The sequence below is a fragment of the Sturnira hondurensis genome, unplaced genomic scaffold, assembly GCF_014824575.4.
Source record: "Sturnira hondurensis isolate 20B ecotype Veracruz unplaced genomic scaffold, ASM1482457v3 Scaffold0012488, whole genome shotgun sequence".
Lineage (NCBI taxonomy): Eukaryota > Metazoa > Chordata > Mammalia > Chiroptera > Phyllostomidae > Sturnira > Sturnira hondurensis.
In genome coordinates, this window is record NW_028085119.1 from 1,083,020 (window position 1) to 1,098,145 (window position 15,126).

Here is a 15,126-nt window from a genome sequence, read left to right on the forward strand (position 1 = left end):
GACAGTGGTTCACAGTCTTGAGAGCTGAAGCAAGAAGGCACAATGCAGCTTGTCGACCTGCGTTGGGAGCATGCACGTCGGACGACCCCCGTTTTCCCCACTCCGCTGTGTGTGTCTGCAGTGGCCACAAAGCGCGACTTGTATCAATTTGCGACTTACAAAGAAACTTTCCTGAGGAGGCAGTTTGCAAGCAAGGAATCCGTAAATACAGAAGATCAACTGTATTTAGAAAAAACTGAAAGGAAATACATCTATTTACATTTTTTAAATACAGTGCATGTTCTACATATAGGATATAGGCAAATTAACTAAACCAAAGTTCAGGAAAGCCTGTCTCTCCCCCAGACTGTGAAGGAAGACGACTAAGCAGAGCTCAGAGTCACCCTGCCCTGTGTGTGCTAACTGGCTCTGATCTGAGGAGGGCGGGAGAGAAGTCGGTCTGCTTCGTCTCTCCTCAAGTCACAGGGAAGTACATCCTCAACAGGTGGCAATTTTATACAGTCTCATGAAGGCTATGCTTTCCAACTTGGCTACTAACTATATTGAAGAAGAGAAATAAGACAGGAGTAGATTTGGTTCAGAAAGGAAGGCCTAGCCTTTCCCTGCATTAGATGCCCTCCCTGTGGCCAAGACAGACGGGATATTCTGTCGACCAAGAGGAAGGGCCCCTGATGCTGAGCGAGATGCCACACCAAGGACAAAACACTGGGAAGGGGTTTTACATCAGCCTAAGATTCAGGAGAAACTGGTGAAGAAAACAAGTAAATCATAGCACCAAAATGAATTATTTCCAAGCTACTCTCAGATAACCTGTTTGTACATGAAAGTTCAGTTATTTAATAGAGATGTCATGGTGATATTTAGAGAATATGATGAAGAACTGTTTACATTATTATGGCTGACTTGATAAGGATGCCACTATTTGGAGTTCTGGAAGACTCTACCTGTTCAAATAATTAACACATCTGCAGCTCACTGCTACAGGGTTGTAGTTATGTATCCCAAATACAAAAATAACAGTTGTCAGAGAAATGGGGTTTTAAGTGCAGAAATGGCAAAACTAAAATTATGTATGTCTGAAAGTGTCATCAAAAGCCTGCTTTTATATTGTTTTTTCTCCAAAAACAATATGAGAAATTACTGAATCTCTGGATTTGTTAGTTGCTAGCATTTACTTTGGAAATGCTGGAGAATTTTGCAAATAAATTACATATATCAAGTTCCCACTTTGGCAGGTCAGTTTCCTACATAAAAAGTACCATAACTGAACCATTTTAACTCCTCTTAAAACTGGATAATTCTACTATACTACAACCTTAAGGACAAGTGCAGTCATTTTTGTTCTTCCCCAATGCTGAATATTCAGGACTATATTTTAAGTGGCTTAAATACAATCAAATTTTGAAGGAGGCCAAGAATCTGGACATTAAGGTTGTTTTACCTATAGTACTCCTTCAAGTAATATTTATGATACTTTTATGATAAGTGAATACAATCGAAGTGAGGAAGTTAATTCAGGAAGCAAGATGGGAAGATAACCTTAACCATAACTATATCCTTCAGTATTGGGACTGAAAACAGGTAATAATAGCAATTTTCTTTGTACTTGGTAACATAGCTCATCCACTGAGATGTTCTCCCTGCAATTTCTTTAGGAAAAGCCACAACCCCTCTTCAGCAGTAGAAAAAGAGATGCTGCCGGAAGTCAAGGGGACTTGCACTCAGCCATGAAGGCAGCTGAGCCGTCAGCAGCAGGGCGCTGTGTATGTGGGGTCCTCTTACCTCACTGTAGGAAGAATGGAAAGAAAAACAAGCTCTGTATGAACTCTCTCCAGTCCTAAAGGGAAATGAAAACACAAAATTGAAAGGTCACTTATCAAAACTAAGCTGAGTTCTAAATTTGAGGCTTTCCATTTAGGCTCTTCCAGTAAAAATTCCCTATAGTCAAGAATTTCTTCCTGGAACATGAGGGAACTCTTTCCATAAATATAAATATTTATAGACATTCCAAAGAGCCAACATTAAGGAAATGTTCCCCCCAAATGATGATCATTATGGTACGCCTCTACTTCAGTAAGGGCTCTGTTCCCTCTGACATCAACCCATAATCCCCTGCCAGGTAAGATTCAATCTCCAGCCATCTTATCTACCCAGCTAGATGGGCCTCAGGAAGTAGTGGCTGATGGAACTAGCCATGAGTTAGGTTTGGAAGCAGCTGTCTTCAGTTTAAACAGACTGTCAAAAGTTATTTCCCACAATTGTAATATATCCTCTTTTTGGGCTTAGGCTGGATTGCATTTAAACTAACTGAAAGATCACCAATTCGATTCCCAGTCAGGGCACATGCCTGGGTTGCAGGCTAGGTTCCCAGTCGGGGGCGTGTGAGAGGCAAATGATTGATCTCTCTCACACATCAGTGTTCCTCTTCCTCTCTCTCCCTCCCTTCTCCTCTCTCTAAAAATAAATAAATAAAATAAATCAGATCATCTACCTCAAAGCAGGTTTGCCTGAGAAAACCTGTGACATTGCTTTCTTACCTCACAATTACATTAGTTTTTCTGGTTCTTTCTCCAAACCACATTGTGGATGGCTTAATGCTGATTGTGTGGAGTGGAATTCTATTTCTGGAAGTAATTCCACAGGGTAACCTATTCCACTGAAAATATTCCTCTGCCTAAAAAAAAAAAAGATTTAAACATATAGTGAAGCATTTTAACATTTTGAACAAATATATGTGTAGGCAGGATCTCAGTAACAAAAGAAGTAAATAAATTTTCAGACATGAAAAAAATGGAGACATGAGGAAACAATCAGATAATTTCGAAGTGAGAAACTAACTACAAAACAACCGGCCTGGACTCTCCAAAAATATCAGCGTGATGGAAGAAAAGCAAAAACTGGAGATGTGATCTACATCCAAAGGGCCTGAAGAGGACTGGGCGAATGCAACACGTGATTCTTCATTGAATCCCCTCTGCAGGCGGTAAGGACACTAATGGGACAACTGCGGAAAACTGAACACAGACTGTATTACACCCGACAGTATCATATCCGTGTTAAACTTCTTGAGTGTGGGAATTGCATTGTAGTTATACAGGAGAATGTCCCTTCTCCAGTGATACATGCAAAGGATTAGGGTGAAGTGCCACGAAGTCTGTGACTGAGTCTCGAATGGGTTAGAGGTGGAGTGGGGGGCTGTTCACACAGAGGGGCAAGAGCACAAATGTGGCAAAGCGTTAACTAACTGGGGGATCCAGTCTCATAATTTTACTGTTTTTAATTTCTTCAAAATAAAGTTGGAGAAAATAAGTGTTTCTAAAAGGTTGAAAAACAATGGGACTATTTTCCCAAAAACACATTTAGGTCAGGATCCTTCAAAACCACATGCACTCCACTAAGATCACACGTCACCCAGAGCCTTTGTTTCCTCCGCTCAGTGTTGTCAAGGCGACGTGACCTAAGAAATCTCTTAAGCCATTGGATGTAGTGGCTCAAGGTATGTAGTTACGAGGGAAATGACAGGAGTAGTTTGTGGGATGTGAGAAAACTCAGAGCAAAAAAAATGGCCAATCGCGATATTTATGGGATGTAGGGGAAACCAAAGACTACAAGTCCAGCAAAAAAAGGACAGTTTCATTTTGTATCTACATCACTTTGGTTCATCCACAATTTCGCCGGCTGTGTGTGTGTATGTGTATATACACAAACAAAATGATGAAATAGATTCATGAGTGGAAATTATAATATGCAGCCTGCTGATCATCAAAGTAATTTCCTACCTTGTAGCTCCCCTACAGTGGTAATCCATGCTGTGGATAAGAATTGGTTTTTTTTTTTTAATTATGCTTTATTTTAGGGTTGAGCAACTTTACATTAGGTTTTTAGCCAATGAAGCAAATATTACTACCACAATAATTATCTAAATGTAAAAAGGCAGTGTTTACTAAAATAAAAGTACTTAGCACTTGAATGCTAAGAAATTTATATCTAGAGGAAAATTATGATCATGCATACTAGTATATTTGAAGACCACTACTTAGTATTAGTGATGTAGAATTATTATATAAATTAATTTTTTTAAATGTGAAAGGCAAATTCAAAAATACCTGGGATTTGATAACAGAAGGCCATTTAATAAGAGGGAGTTCTATGGTGGCATTAAAAAACTATCACAGCCCTGACTGGTGTGGCTCAGTGGATTGAGTGCTGGCCTGCGAACCTAAGGGTCGCTGGTTTGATTCCCAGTCAGGGCACAAGCCTGGGTTGCAGGGCTGGGTTCCCAGGGATGGGCGTGTGAGAGGCAACTACACATTGATATTTCTCTTTCTCCTTCCCTTCCCCTCTCTCTAAAAATAAATAAATAAAATCTTCTTAAAAAAAGATTACAAGTGAGTTGCAAAGATATGAGAAACATTCACTTGAAATCAGACCAGCAAAACATGTAACTGTCAAAATTCAAAGCGATATTATATGTAGATACTTACCCCAAATGAGAGTAAAAATGCAGTTTATAAATGCATATGTATCATGAGTCTCAAAAATATCAATGGGTTGTGAATGTTTTCTTAAATTATGAGTTCTAATATTTTACTAATTTTATTGCAAATGAATGAATTATTACATAATGCATTACAGATAAACATCAAATGGGTATGAATACATAGAATTAAAAATTATAAGTATTTGTATCTATTTACTAAGTATGAAGTTTATGGTCATGGAATCAACAATGTACAGTTGCATGACCTTGAGCTAATAACATAAGATCTCAGCCTCAGGTTTTAACTTTGTAAATTGAAGAAGAGCCTAGAAAATGGAATTTCTGAGGTTCTTTCTGGACCTGAAATTCTGTTTCTCATGGATCCCACACACAATGTAGAAAGCAAGTTACTTGGCACCTTTGGGTGGCGACACGCATGGATCTGAGTGCTGCGGTCTGTGGTGAGATGATGAAGAATGTCAGGCATGTTTCGAAACATGTCTAGCTTATCCACGTGAACCTGAGGAAAATTACAGATAAGAAAATTATTTTAACTGTACTTCTGTAAATAAATTACTCAGGAGTAATTATACAGGGGTAAATCATCCAGTTAGGCAGCTAACTCTTCTTTCTTGAAACTTGGTTTTTGGCATTTCAGTGCACATTAGTATTCTGTCAGGATGTCAACAGGCAAAGGACAAAGATCATATTCCCACCAGTCATGTTACTGCCTACAGTTGGTGGTAAGAAAGAAATCTGGAGACCCCATAGATTTCACTGGATCATGCTAATACTGCCCTTGGGTCCATTAAGTCATTCAATTAGCCCTGGCTGGTGTGGATCAGTGGATTGAGCTCCAGCCTGCAAACCAAAGTGTCACTGATTTGATTCCTAGTCAGGGCACAGGCCTGGGTTGTGGGCCAGGTCCCCAGTAGGGGGTGCTTGAGAGGCAACAACACACATCTCTCCTTCTCTCTCTCCCTCCCTTCCCCTCTCTAAAAATAAATAAATGAAATCTTTAAAAAATATGTTAAGAAAGTCTGTCAATTAATATCTGCTCTACACCTACTACATATTAAGCTTTATTCTACTTACTGGGAATGCAGCAGTGAATGCAGCAGACGAGCAATCAAGAGTCACTCATGAACACATACACACAACATGCCAGTGAAGGGCAGACGGCAGGGGGGCGAGAGCTGGCCTGGGAAGCAGAGACCCAGCCTCCCTTACCGCATTCCTCTTTACTGGGTGAAAAGGGGGAGTGCAGATGCAGGTAAATAAATAAAAAATACAACCCTGGCCACCTTTAGAATTTTAAGGCTAATACAGTTTGAAGAATAAAATTAATATGTCAGTTTTACCTAAAGCTTCTCTTCTAGTTACTTCAAAGTAAATAACACGTACATACACTTAATGTCCTTACTTAATGTCATCGGCATGTTCTCGGAACTGCTCAGAATGATGTATAGCAAAACCAGTTTTATCATAGACTACTTGATATGAGCAAGAGTTAAGTTCCTAGTCCTGGACAGGTAGCTCAGTTGATTAGAGCCTGGCCACAGTACTCCAAGGTTGCAGGTTCAATCCCTAGCCAGGCACATACAAGAATCAACCAATGAATGCATAAATAAGTGAAACCATAAACTAATGTCTGTCTCTCTTTCTCCCTCCCCACCCCCCAAATCAATGAATAAAAAAAATAAAAACGTTAAGTTCTGCCCTGGCTGGTGTAGCTCAGTGGAGTGAGCACTGGCCCGTGAACCAAAGGATCGCAGTTCGATTCCCAGTCAGGGCACATGCCTGGGTTGCAGGCCAGTTCCCAGCAGGGGATGCATGAGAGGCAACCATACATTGATATTTCTCTCCCTCTCTCCTTCCCTTCCCCTCTAAAGATAAATAAATAAAATCTTAAAAAAAAAAAGTTAAGTTCCTATGGCAGGGGTGTCAAACTCATTTTCACCAGGGGCCACATCAGCCTCCCAGTTGTCTTCAAAGGGCTGAATGGAATTTCAACTCCGTAACAGTTAAGGAGTAGTTACATTTACACAGTCCTAAAATTACATTTGGCCCTTTGAAGGCAACTGCTAGGCTCATGTGGCCCTGGGTGAAAATGAGTTTGACACCCCTGTCCTAGGGCACCTCACTGATACAATGAAGTGATATTCAATGAAACGTTATTCAAGAACCTGCTGTTCCTAAGGTGATATGAGAATTATGAAATGGCACTAAAAAAAGTATTCTCACTTTGAACCAGAGAGATTAGAATGTCAAATTGCTGTGGCAATGAATACCAAGACAGGTATAAAAAGAATCCTAGCATAATCCCTTACTTAACCTGTGGCCTGTTCCACTCACTATCTGTTTATTAAGGACTAAGAAGTAATGATGAATTTGCTTTTCTGGCCTCTTTAAGAAGGAAATTTTTTAAAGGGGTATATTCTGAGATGTACAGAAAGCAATCCTCGTGAAAATAAGAAGCCTGAAAAAGTGGCCATAGGTCCCTTAATCAAAAACCTCACTGTCTCCCTTTTTAAATTCCTGATCTGAGATTGCATCTGTCCCAGAAACAAGAGGAAGAGAGGGCTGCCTGCAGGGTGACTGGGTGGCCACCCAAGACCTGCTCGCCAGCCCCTCCTCCGCACACGCTTGCTCCTGGCCAGGCCTGTGGAGCAGGAGCTTCCAGTCGGCTCAATTTCACTTGCCACTAAAATTTACAAAACAAATTTGGGACTGGGAAGTAGTTCTTACATTTATCTTCTGCCAAGGCAGGACATGAAGGAAAAAATGGTGGAGAGTACTATAGATAACTCTTTGTGTGTGTGCACACAAGCTATTATCATTATGATTTTAATTTAAAAGCCCATTTAACACCAAAATCTCAGAATGAAAACAAATCCTTCCTAAAATGGAGAACTGGCAACTTCATGCCAATATATTTGGACAGAAGGATTTAAGGAAGAAAAGAACTAAAGAAGGACCTAGGAAGTAACGATTTATATAGGCAGGGAGGGAGGGAAGAATTTTTCCATTTCAAATGCAGAAAAAAATAAAAACAACTAGATCATTTTATTGTCCTAAATTATATTGCACATAATCCTTAAGTTCTGTGTACAAGTCTGTTAGCTAGGGGAGCTACATTAAAAGATAGGAAATGAGGCAGGACGCCGATGTCCAGCGAGTGCCAGTACTCTGTTTTGTTCGACATGATCCATCCTGTCTTCCCCGACAAGAGAAACCCCGGGCTCCCCATGGGCGCAGCAGGCGCAGGCTCCCTGCTCAGCAGACTCACACACTCTGGGCTCCGCTGCTCCGCGTCCTGAGAGCCCAGCACTGAGCCATTCGCGAGGGACAGGAAAGCTCTGTCCCAGCCGGGTCAGGTAGGGATGCATAAAGGCTCAGTGCTCCAAGACAAGGTTTTTGAGACATTTTGACCGTGACTCACAGTAAGAAATATGTTTTCCCTGACTACCCAGTACATAACATATACATGTCTGGTTCCACCATAAATTGTCACAAAACAATAATTACTCTGACTGCCCATAAGCAATACACTTGAGTATTTTCTAGTTTAAACTTATTTTCAGTGCTGATCACGATCACTAGATTTATTTCATGACCACAGGTTTTGGAAGCACCTCCTCTATGGGACATTTCACCAAAGGGCCACTGTCAAGTCCTCCCATGAGGATGTGAATGAACAAAGCTGACATGCTACTTCAGAGGGGCTGCTGAGCTGGGGCAGCCCTACGCACACTTGGGGAGGTCGTTTGCATCTTTATTACTTTCAGGTTTGGGAGGAAGGGGAGGAAAGGTGAAGTGGGGACGGAAGAGAGCAGTGGAAAAGAAAGAGCCGCCACCATACCTGGAGTCCAAATTCTTCACTAAGGTTGGTGAACAGATACTCATACCCGTAAGCTGCTTTGCAGTTCAGCCACACCACGTGGTACGGGCTCCGCGTGATCCAGCTCCGAACCAGCTCCACCACTCCACTCAGACACTCTCCCTGGCGGGATTGTAAAGGCATTTACCGCTCCCATTCCCAGTATTCACCAGTATTAATGCAAAGGGAGCAACCGTGATGGGATTTGGTATCCCCCAGACTACCAGAAACATGCCATGCCCGGGTTCTTGCCCTACTTGTCCAGAGAGACTCACCCGACTAGGAATTTGATGAAATTTTGGATCACAGAAAGTAGTGTCTAAGTACACACTTTGGATGTCTTTCACTCTGGGGAAAAAAAACAGTGTTACTCTAATGTGAAATAAAATGGGTAGGAAGTTGACAGACTCTCGGTTCATTTTACATGATATTTCATTCCATTTGGGGTTTTTTGTTAAAACAACTTCATTGGGAAATGATTTCCATACAACAAAATACATATATATTGTATGTGTGGTTCAGTGAACTCTGACAAATACACGTAATAGCACCTTAACCAACACAGAGTGTTACCACCACCCTGTTTCAAGAAGAAAAATTAGTTCTCTGCTACAAGTACTACAATCAAGTTTGATTTCTAAGAGAAGTAAAGGCTTGTACGGGGGGAAAGCTGGGCAACAGCACTTTCTAAGTGACGCGGTCTTACACTCAGAGTCACACAAAGCTCAGCACCTGCCCCCACAGTGCAGAAGCTCCATCCTGGCAGCTTCTCCCTCGGCCATTCGGAAGTCTCCTGTGTACAAAACCGTTCCACGGTCACCCTGAAACAGAAACCTGTAAAGAACACACACATCAGTGACTTCTCAGTCTCACCCAAAACCCTAATATACAAGGATACACTAAAGCCATAGCAAGTATTTCCTGCCAAACGCAGCTGCTATGACAGAGTGTTGATGGAATCTCAATAGCTCTAAACCACACCAGGCACTCAGCTGCCACCTCTTCCCCGGGGGGAAATGGCACAACGGAGATGCCACTGAGTTTGGGACAGATGTCCCCTGAAGGAGGTTAGCAAGCTTGACTATGCATTGAGATCATCCCTGCTCATGGAGAGAAGAATCCGCGTGACAGGATCATGCAAAGCCAATGGAGAAACAGCTACTGAAGACTCCCATGATGAGAAATCCACATTTCAAACCCGATCTTCACTCCAGCCCCCCCAAGTCCAATTTGGAAACAAAGATTACAGAAAGTGCCAAAAAAATAATCAAATCTCCTTGCTCATATTATTATCTAGACCCTAAAAATGTAATATTTCTACAAATATTACACATATCTAGACATAATAAAATGGCAAACTAGACGAGGCCCCCTTACATAACTGATCCTGGGCAATGACCAGCTGGTAAGAGAGTGACGACAATCTCTTCCTTCTAAAAAGAAAATAAAGAAAATCATCATCATGAGGACCCAGCTACACAAAGTCCTCTTTAATAAAACATATTAGAGTACTTCTCAAGAATGTGCCTTTTCTCCTCATTTCCTCTCTCTCCAAACCCTGGAAACAAATGGAGTCCTCGCCCACAAAACAAACAGCTAAATGCGGAGTTACCACGCGACACAGCACTTTCAGGCTGACGCATGCGCACAGGAGAAACGAACACTTACAGAGACACCTGCACATCGAAGTTCACAGCAGCCTCATTCGTACCAGCCCACATGCCTATTAAATGGTGAGTGAACCAACAAAATGTGGTCTCTCCATACAATGGAATATTATTTGGTCATAAAAAGAAATAAAATACTGACATATACTAAAACATGGATTAACCTTAAAAATATTTTAGGTAAATTGAAAGAAGTCAATCACAAAAGTCCACATTCGTATGATCCATTTCCATGAAATTTCCAGGATAAGCAAACCTATAGAAACTTCCAGGGAAGTAGTGGTTGCCAGGGGCTGAGGGGAGGGAGAAAGAGGGGGCACTGCTAATGGGTACAGTTTCTTTCTGAACGATGAAAATATTCTAAAATGGACTGTGGTGATGGATATACAACTCTGTAAGTATATTAAAAGTCATTAAACTGTACACCTTAAAAAGGGTGAAATTGTATGGTGGTGTGTGAATTATATCAGTAAAGCTGACATGTATATATGTGTGTGTGCGTGTGAGTGTGTATGTGCGTGATTTAGCCTGGCCCCCAGTCACCGTACTACACCCCGTCCTGTTAGGGCTGAGCCTGATGGGCAATCTCAGGACAGGGGTAGGGCCAGGGTGCAGAGCTCTGGACATACCAGCTCCTTCCATAAGTCCAACATTCATTCCAAAGGCCCCTTTAAAACAGGGTCTCCCACTGGTTCAAGCTTGAGACACAACACACAAACGCCACAGAGCACAAGAAGAAACATAAAGAGCCACAGGGGGACAGCAAGACTCTGCTCAGTGACAGCTGCCTGCTGTCGGGGGCCCAATTTTGAGAAAGCCTCCCACCAACATGGTAGCAAGGCAGAGAGGCAATGAGAGTCAGATTGGAAACAAGTCAGCAAACGGAGTTCAGGATGGTGGTGAGAAATGCTCAGGCCACCCCTTTCACCCCCTCCTAAACTGGCCATGCAGTTCTCCCTCAGGACAATAATTTGATGAGGAGCACTTTGAAAGCCTATCTTCTCCAAGGAGGAAATGGGAAAGCCAGCCCCTGGCTGTCTGATCACAGCCTCACAGCAAAGGGCACCCTCAGAGTTCACCCTGTCAACAAAGCAGGTCATAACCGGACTGTGGAATATTCACTAGATTCGCAAAAAATAGGAAAATACCTCCTAGCTCTAGATATTATCTGAGACAATAAATAAAAGGTAGGTCCACAGTCCTATATTATTATAACAATATACTCACAACATGAAAACACCTGCTTCTAAATTTTTGAATTGATTTTAGAGAGAGGAAGGAAGAGAGGGAAGGAAGAACAGAGAAAGAGAAGAAGAGAGAGAGAGCCATCAATTTGTTGTTCCACTTAGCTATGCATAAATCGGTTGATTCTTGTATGGGCCCTGACTGGGGATCAAACCCACAGCCTAGGTATATCGTATTGGGACAAGGCTCTAAGCAACTGTGCTACCCGCCAGGGCAACTCACTTTTAAATTTGTGGACAAAAAATATATTGGATCCACCTGGACAGGGTCTTTTTCTTGAATAAAAAAAATTCAGAAAAAAAATCACAACACACATAAATTTCCTGCAAAAAGACTAAGGACTGTTTTATATCCTGAACATTAAAATAAGCTTATTGAACGTGACAATGACATCAAACAACTGGCATCCCCACCATCAGCACGTAATACTAAAAAGGAGCCATTCTGACAGAAGTCATAACCAAGGCTTCGGAGGAAGAAAATAAATATGTTATACATGGTGTTTTTCCCGAAAACTCACTCAATTCCAGTAATTTTTATTTATGATTAAATGAGCATTCAAAATCAAGGAGAAAAGTAAATAATCATTTTAGCAATAAATAATTTTCAAAAACATGATATTTAATATTTAGTTACCTCGCCTGATGCTTCATCAACTAAAGGTATCTGGGTAGGAGTTTCAATTTCAATTGATATCTATTAAAATAAAATAAGAGGTCATGTGTACATCATAGTAGATACTTTCACAGTTTTTCATGGCTTTGTATGTCTGTGCCATCTCAAATACAGAAAGGGGGCTACCAGAAGTCACAGGCTCTCTAACAATTTCTAATTTCACTACAATAAATGTTATAAACAGCTTGAAAACACGATGAAGCTAAAATAATACCTTTCTCAAGGCTGATGTGGCAAAGTACATTAACTGCCTTATAAACTGGTATCTACAGCAATTCTGTTTTGACAAATTCCATCTTCCTCCCTTCACCTTCCCGCACCTTTGAACTTGAGTCTGTGTAAAACACGTAGTGCTGTGTTCTGTGTGTTTAGGTTTTGTGCTGCAGAACAGTCTGCACCCGTCCGTGACGAGTCCGTCTAACTCACAGACTCGAGCTGCTGCAGAGTGCTCCGAGGCAGACGGGCACATTCACTAGCACAGCACCGCACACGGAGAAGCACTCAGTAAGTAATGATGAATGAGTGAGCACCGTTCTTCATCCCTTATGTTCACACATGAAATGGCCTTTTCCTCCTTTGTACTACTATTAACTATTTTGCCAGCGGGTTTTATCTTTTTATTATCTCCTACAATAATTCATCTAGTAGAGGGATTATTTGTTCTCTGACAGCTGCTGGCAAAATGCACCTATAAAAAGCCATCTAGGCCTGGGGCTTTATTGAAGAAGCGATCATTAAGAATTGTTTTAGGGTTCTCTCCCTTTTCCTCCTCCCTGTCCCCTCTCCACCTCCCTCCTTCTCGGCTTCCTCCCCCACCCCCTTGATTCTCCCCTCCCTGCTCTTATAAATACATACATACATACATACATAGTTTTAATTTCTTGGATGGTTACTGATTTATTCAAGTTTTTCATTTTTCTTGCCTCAATTTTGTATTTTCCCACTTTCCCAGATATTAACCCACTTTGTCTAGATTATCAAAACACTAGTATAGTAATTGTCAAAAATGCATTGCCATTAATAATAGTTATTTTCCTTTTGTCATTCTGTACTTTTTACATGAATCTTTTCAAAATCAATATTGGCAGAAATTTTTCTCTAGTTCTGTGAAAACCAGCTTTTAGTTTTGTTTCTCTTTCTTTTTTCTGTGGTAGTTGTGAGTCTCCATATCACTAGCTCGTCCTTTTTAAAAATTATTTTGTGGAATAAAAAAGGGGCTACACACTAATCTCATAAGCTCAGGGGAGGCCTGCATGGCAGCCTTCAAAACTCAGAGACCTAAAGTGACCACAAACGATGGGCTGAAACTTAAAATTATTACCTAACTAAAAGCAGTTTATGGCAGGAAGCCGTGTCCTAGGCTCTTCCCTGACAAAGGCAAATCCTTGCCTTAACTAAGCCTGTCTATTGTCCTTTGACACCTACACTAACAAGCCTGTGGATGGTCATGTGATCCCCTCCCCCGACCCCACCCCTCATGCACAGGCACCGCACCAGAGCACCCAAGACCACAAAATACCCTCATTTTTATTATTACTGAGTGAATTGACTGTTAACTATCCTGTACCCGCCTATGTAAAAGAAGTATGAGTCTATCATTTTGCTTTTTATACAACCCCAAGTTTTCCATGCTTTCTTCTACCTCCCTAATCTATCACCAGTGGATTTCCTGTAACCCGCTGACGTCTTCTGATTGTAACGTATGAGGCAGGGTGCAGAAGTGACATTCTCTGGAGCATTTCCTCAATCCACTGAGGTTTTGCTTCCAGGCACCTGTCATCGGTTTGGCTCAAATAAACACAAAAATTTTCTACAGGTTTGAATGTTTCTTACATTGACAATTTCTTTCTTTCACATATCCTTAGATTTGCTTTGTTGCTCCGTTTCCTTATTGAGTTGAAGATACTCCATTTAATTCTAGTCTTTTTTCCCTAAATAATATATTTAATGCTACCGATTTCCCTCCAAGTACTAATTTAGCTGTCCTGCACATTTGGACATGTTCTGCTTTCATTGCCCCTCGGTTCTATACAGTGTATGTTTTTCTTTGTTTATTGTACACAGTTAGTTCCCAGATGCATACAATAGGATGACTTTAGCTCTCCTCTAATTTCTGATTTCCAACATCATTGCATTATGTTAGAGAACAGATCACTAGGATTTCTTAAAACTTCTTTTGTGACATGATACATAGACCATTTGATAAAAGATCTTGTTTTCTCGGTTTGGGTTTGAAGCTCTGGATTTCTATGAGTTCACTTTTATCAATTATGTCATTCAAATCTTCTGTATTTTCATTTATTTCCTGCTTCTTTTGTCTTTTGGCTTCTGAGAGTGGTACAGGAAGCATACCAGCAATAATTGTTGAGTTCCTGTTTCCCACTTCGATTGTGAGGTGGCCTTGTACTACACCAACTTAGCTGAGCTGAAACAGTGCTAGAAGTCCCTGTCATGTAAACTTCCAATTCAGCGTTGAGGTTGAGAAGGCAGAAGTAAACCAACAGGCATTTTTTAATGCTCAGAAGGACACCAGAACTTGTAACAGCTCATGTGTGTTGTTGATCTGCTGGCTGAACTCACACACATGTGTGCGCACACACACACACACACATACAAGAGGCAGGATGGCAGCGGCCCCACCCTCTGTGGGATCTCTGACCTCCTTCAGCCTCTCAGGGCCCTGGGGCAGGTGAGTGGAGCTCAGTAGCAAAGGGAGTGGCAGCACTACTGGGGTTGGGAGGAGGGAAGGACAGATGCAGTTTCCAGTCTGTCCTTGGGCATTCCAGCCTGTCTCTTCTCTTCTCCACTTCTTTCTCAGCTCTCCTTCCTGACTGCTGACTAAGGCCTAATACGAAGGCCAAGGTTACAGTCTTGTATTGTGTCCCTTTGTGGAAGGAGGATGGACCCCACCCCAACTGATAGGTTGGAGGTGGAGACAGGAGAGGCGACGCATGCACTAAAGGGGCATGAAAACACTGCAATCACGATGCGGGGCTTTCTGAGAAAAGGTGGGCAGTTACCAGGCTGGAAGTGACTCATGTGGTCAGAGAGAGAGCAGGGGTGAGTGTCCCAGGTTCTCCAGGAGGTTGGAGGTGGGGCTGAACTTGCCTGGTTTGAACTTCCAAGTGGGTGCCCCAGGGTGGGTAGGCTTTTGTATCAGCTTGCCCAGGTGTGGGGCA

The 15,126-nt window shown here is 41.7% G+C and overlaps 1 protein-coding gene across 4 annotated transcripts in view; it reads right to left on the reverse strand.

The window, feature by feature from the left end:
* The window catches only part of DCLRE1C (DNA cross-link repair 1C), a 38,640-nt gene that overhangs the window by 16,488 nt on the left and 7,026 nt on the right, over positions 1-15,126 (reverse strand). For 2 of the 4 annotated variants that reach the window (XM_037060736.1, XM_037060739.1), the window contains 8 exons: positions 11,909-11,968; positions 9,738-9,793; positions 9,093-9,194; positions 8,636-8,708; positions 8,343-8,483; positions 4,899-5,000; positions 2,538-2,674; positions 1,783-1,837 (listed from right to left, as the gene is read on the reverse strand). In XM_037060736.1, coding sequence (XP_036916631.1) covers positions 1,783-1,837; positions 2,538-2,674; positions 4,899-5,000; positions 8,343-8,483; positions 8,636-8,708; positions 9,093-9,194; positions 9,738-9,793; positions 11,909-11,968 — 726 coding nt within the window. The remainder of the gene's footprint in view (positions 1-1,782; positions 1,838-2,537; positions 2,675-4,898; positions 5,001-8,342; positions 8,484-8,635; positions 8,709-9,092; positions 9,195-9,737; positions 9,794-11,908; positions 11,969-15,126) is intronic. The other 2 variants (XM_037060738.1, XM_037060737.1) reach the window with 2 other exon arrangements.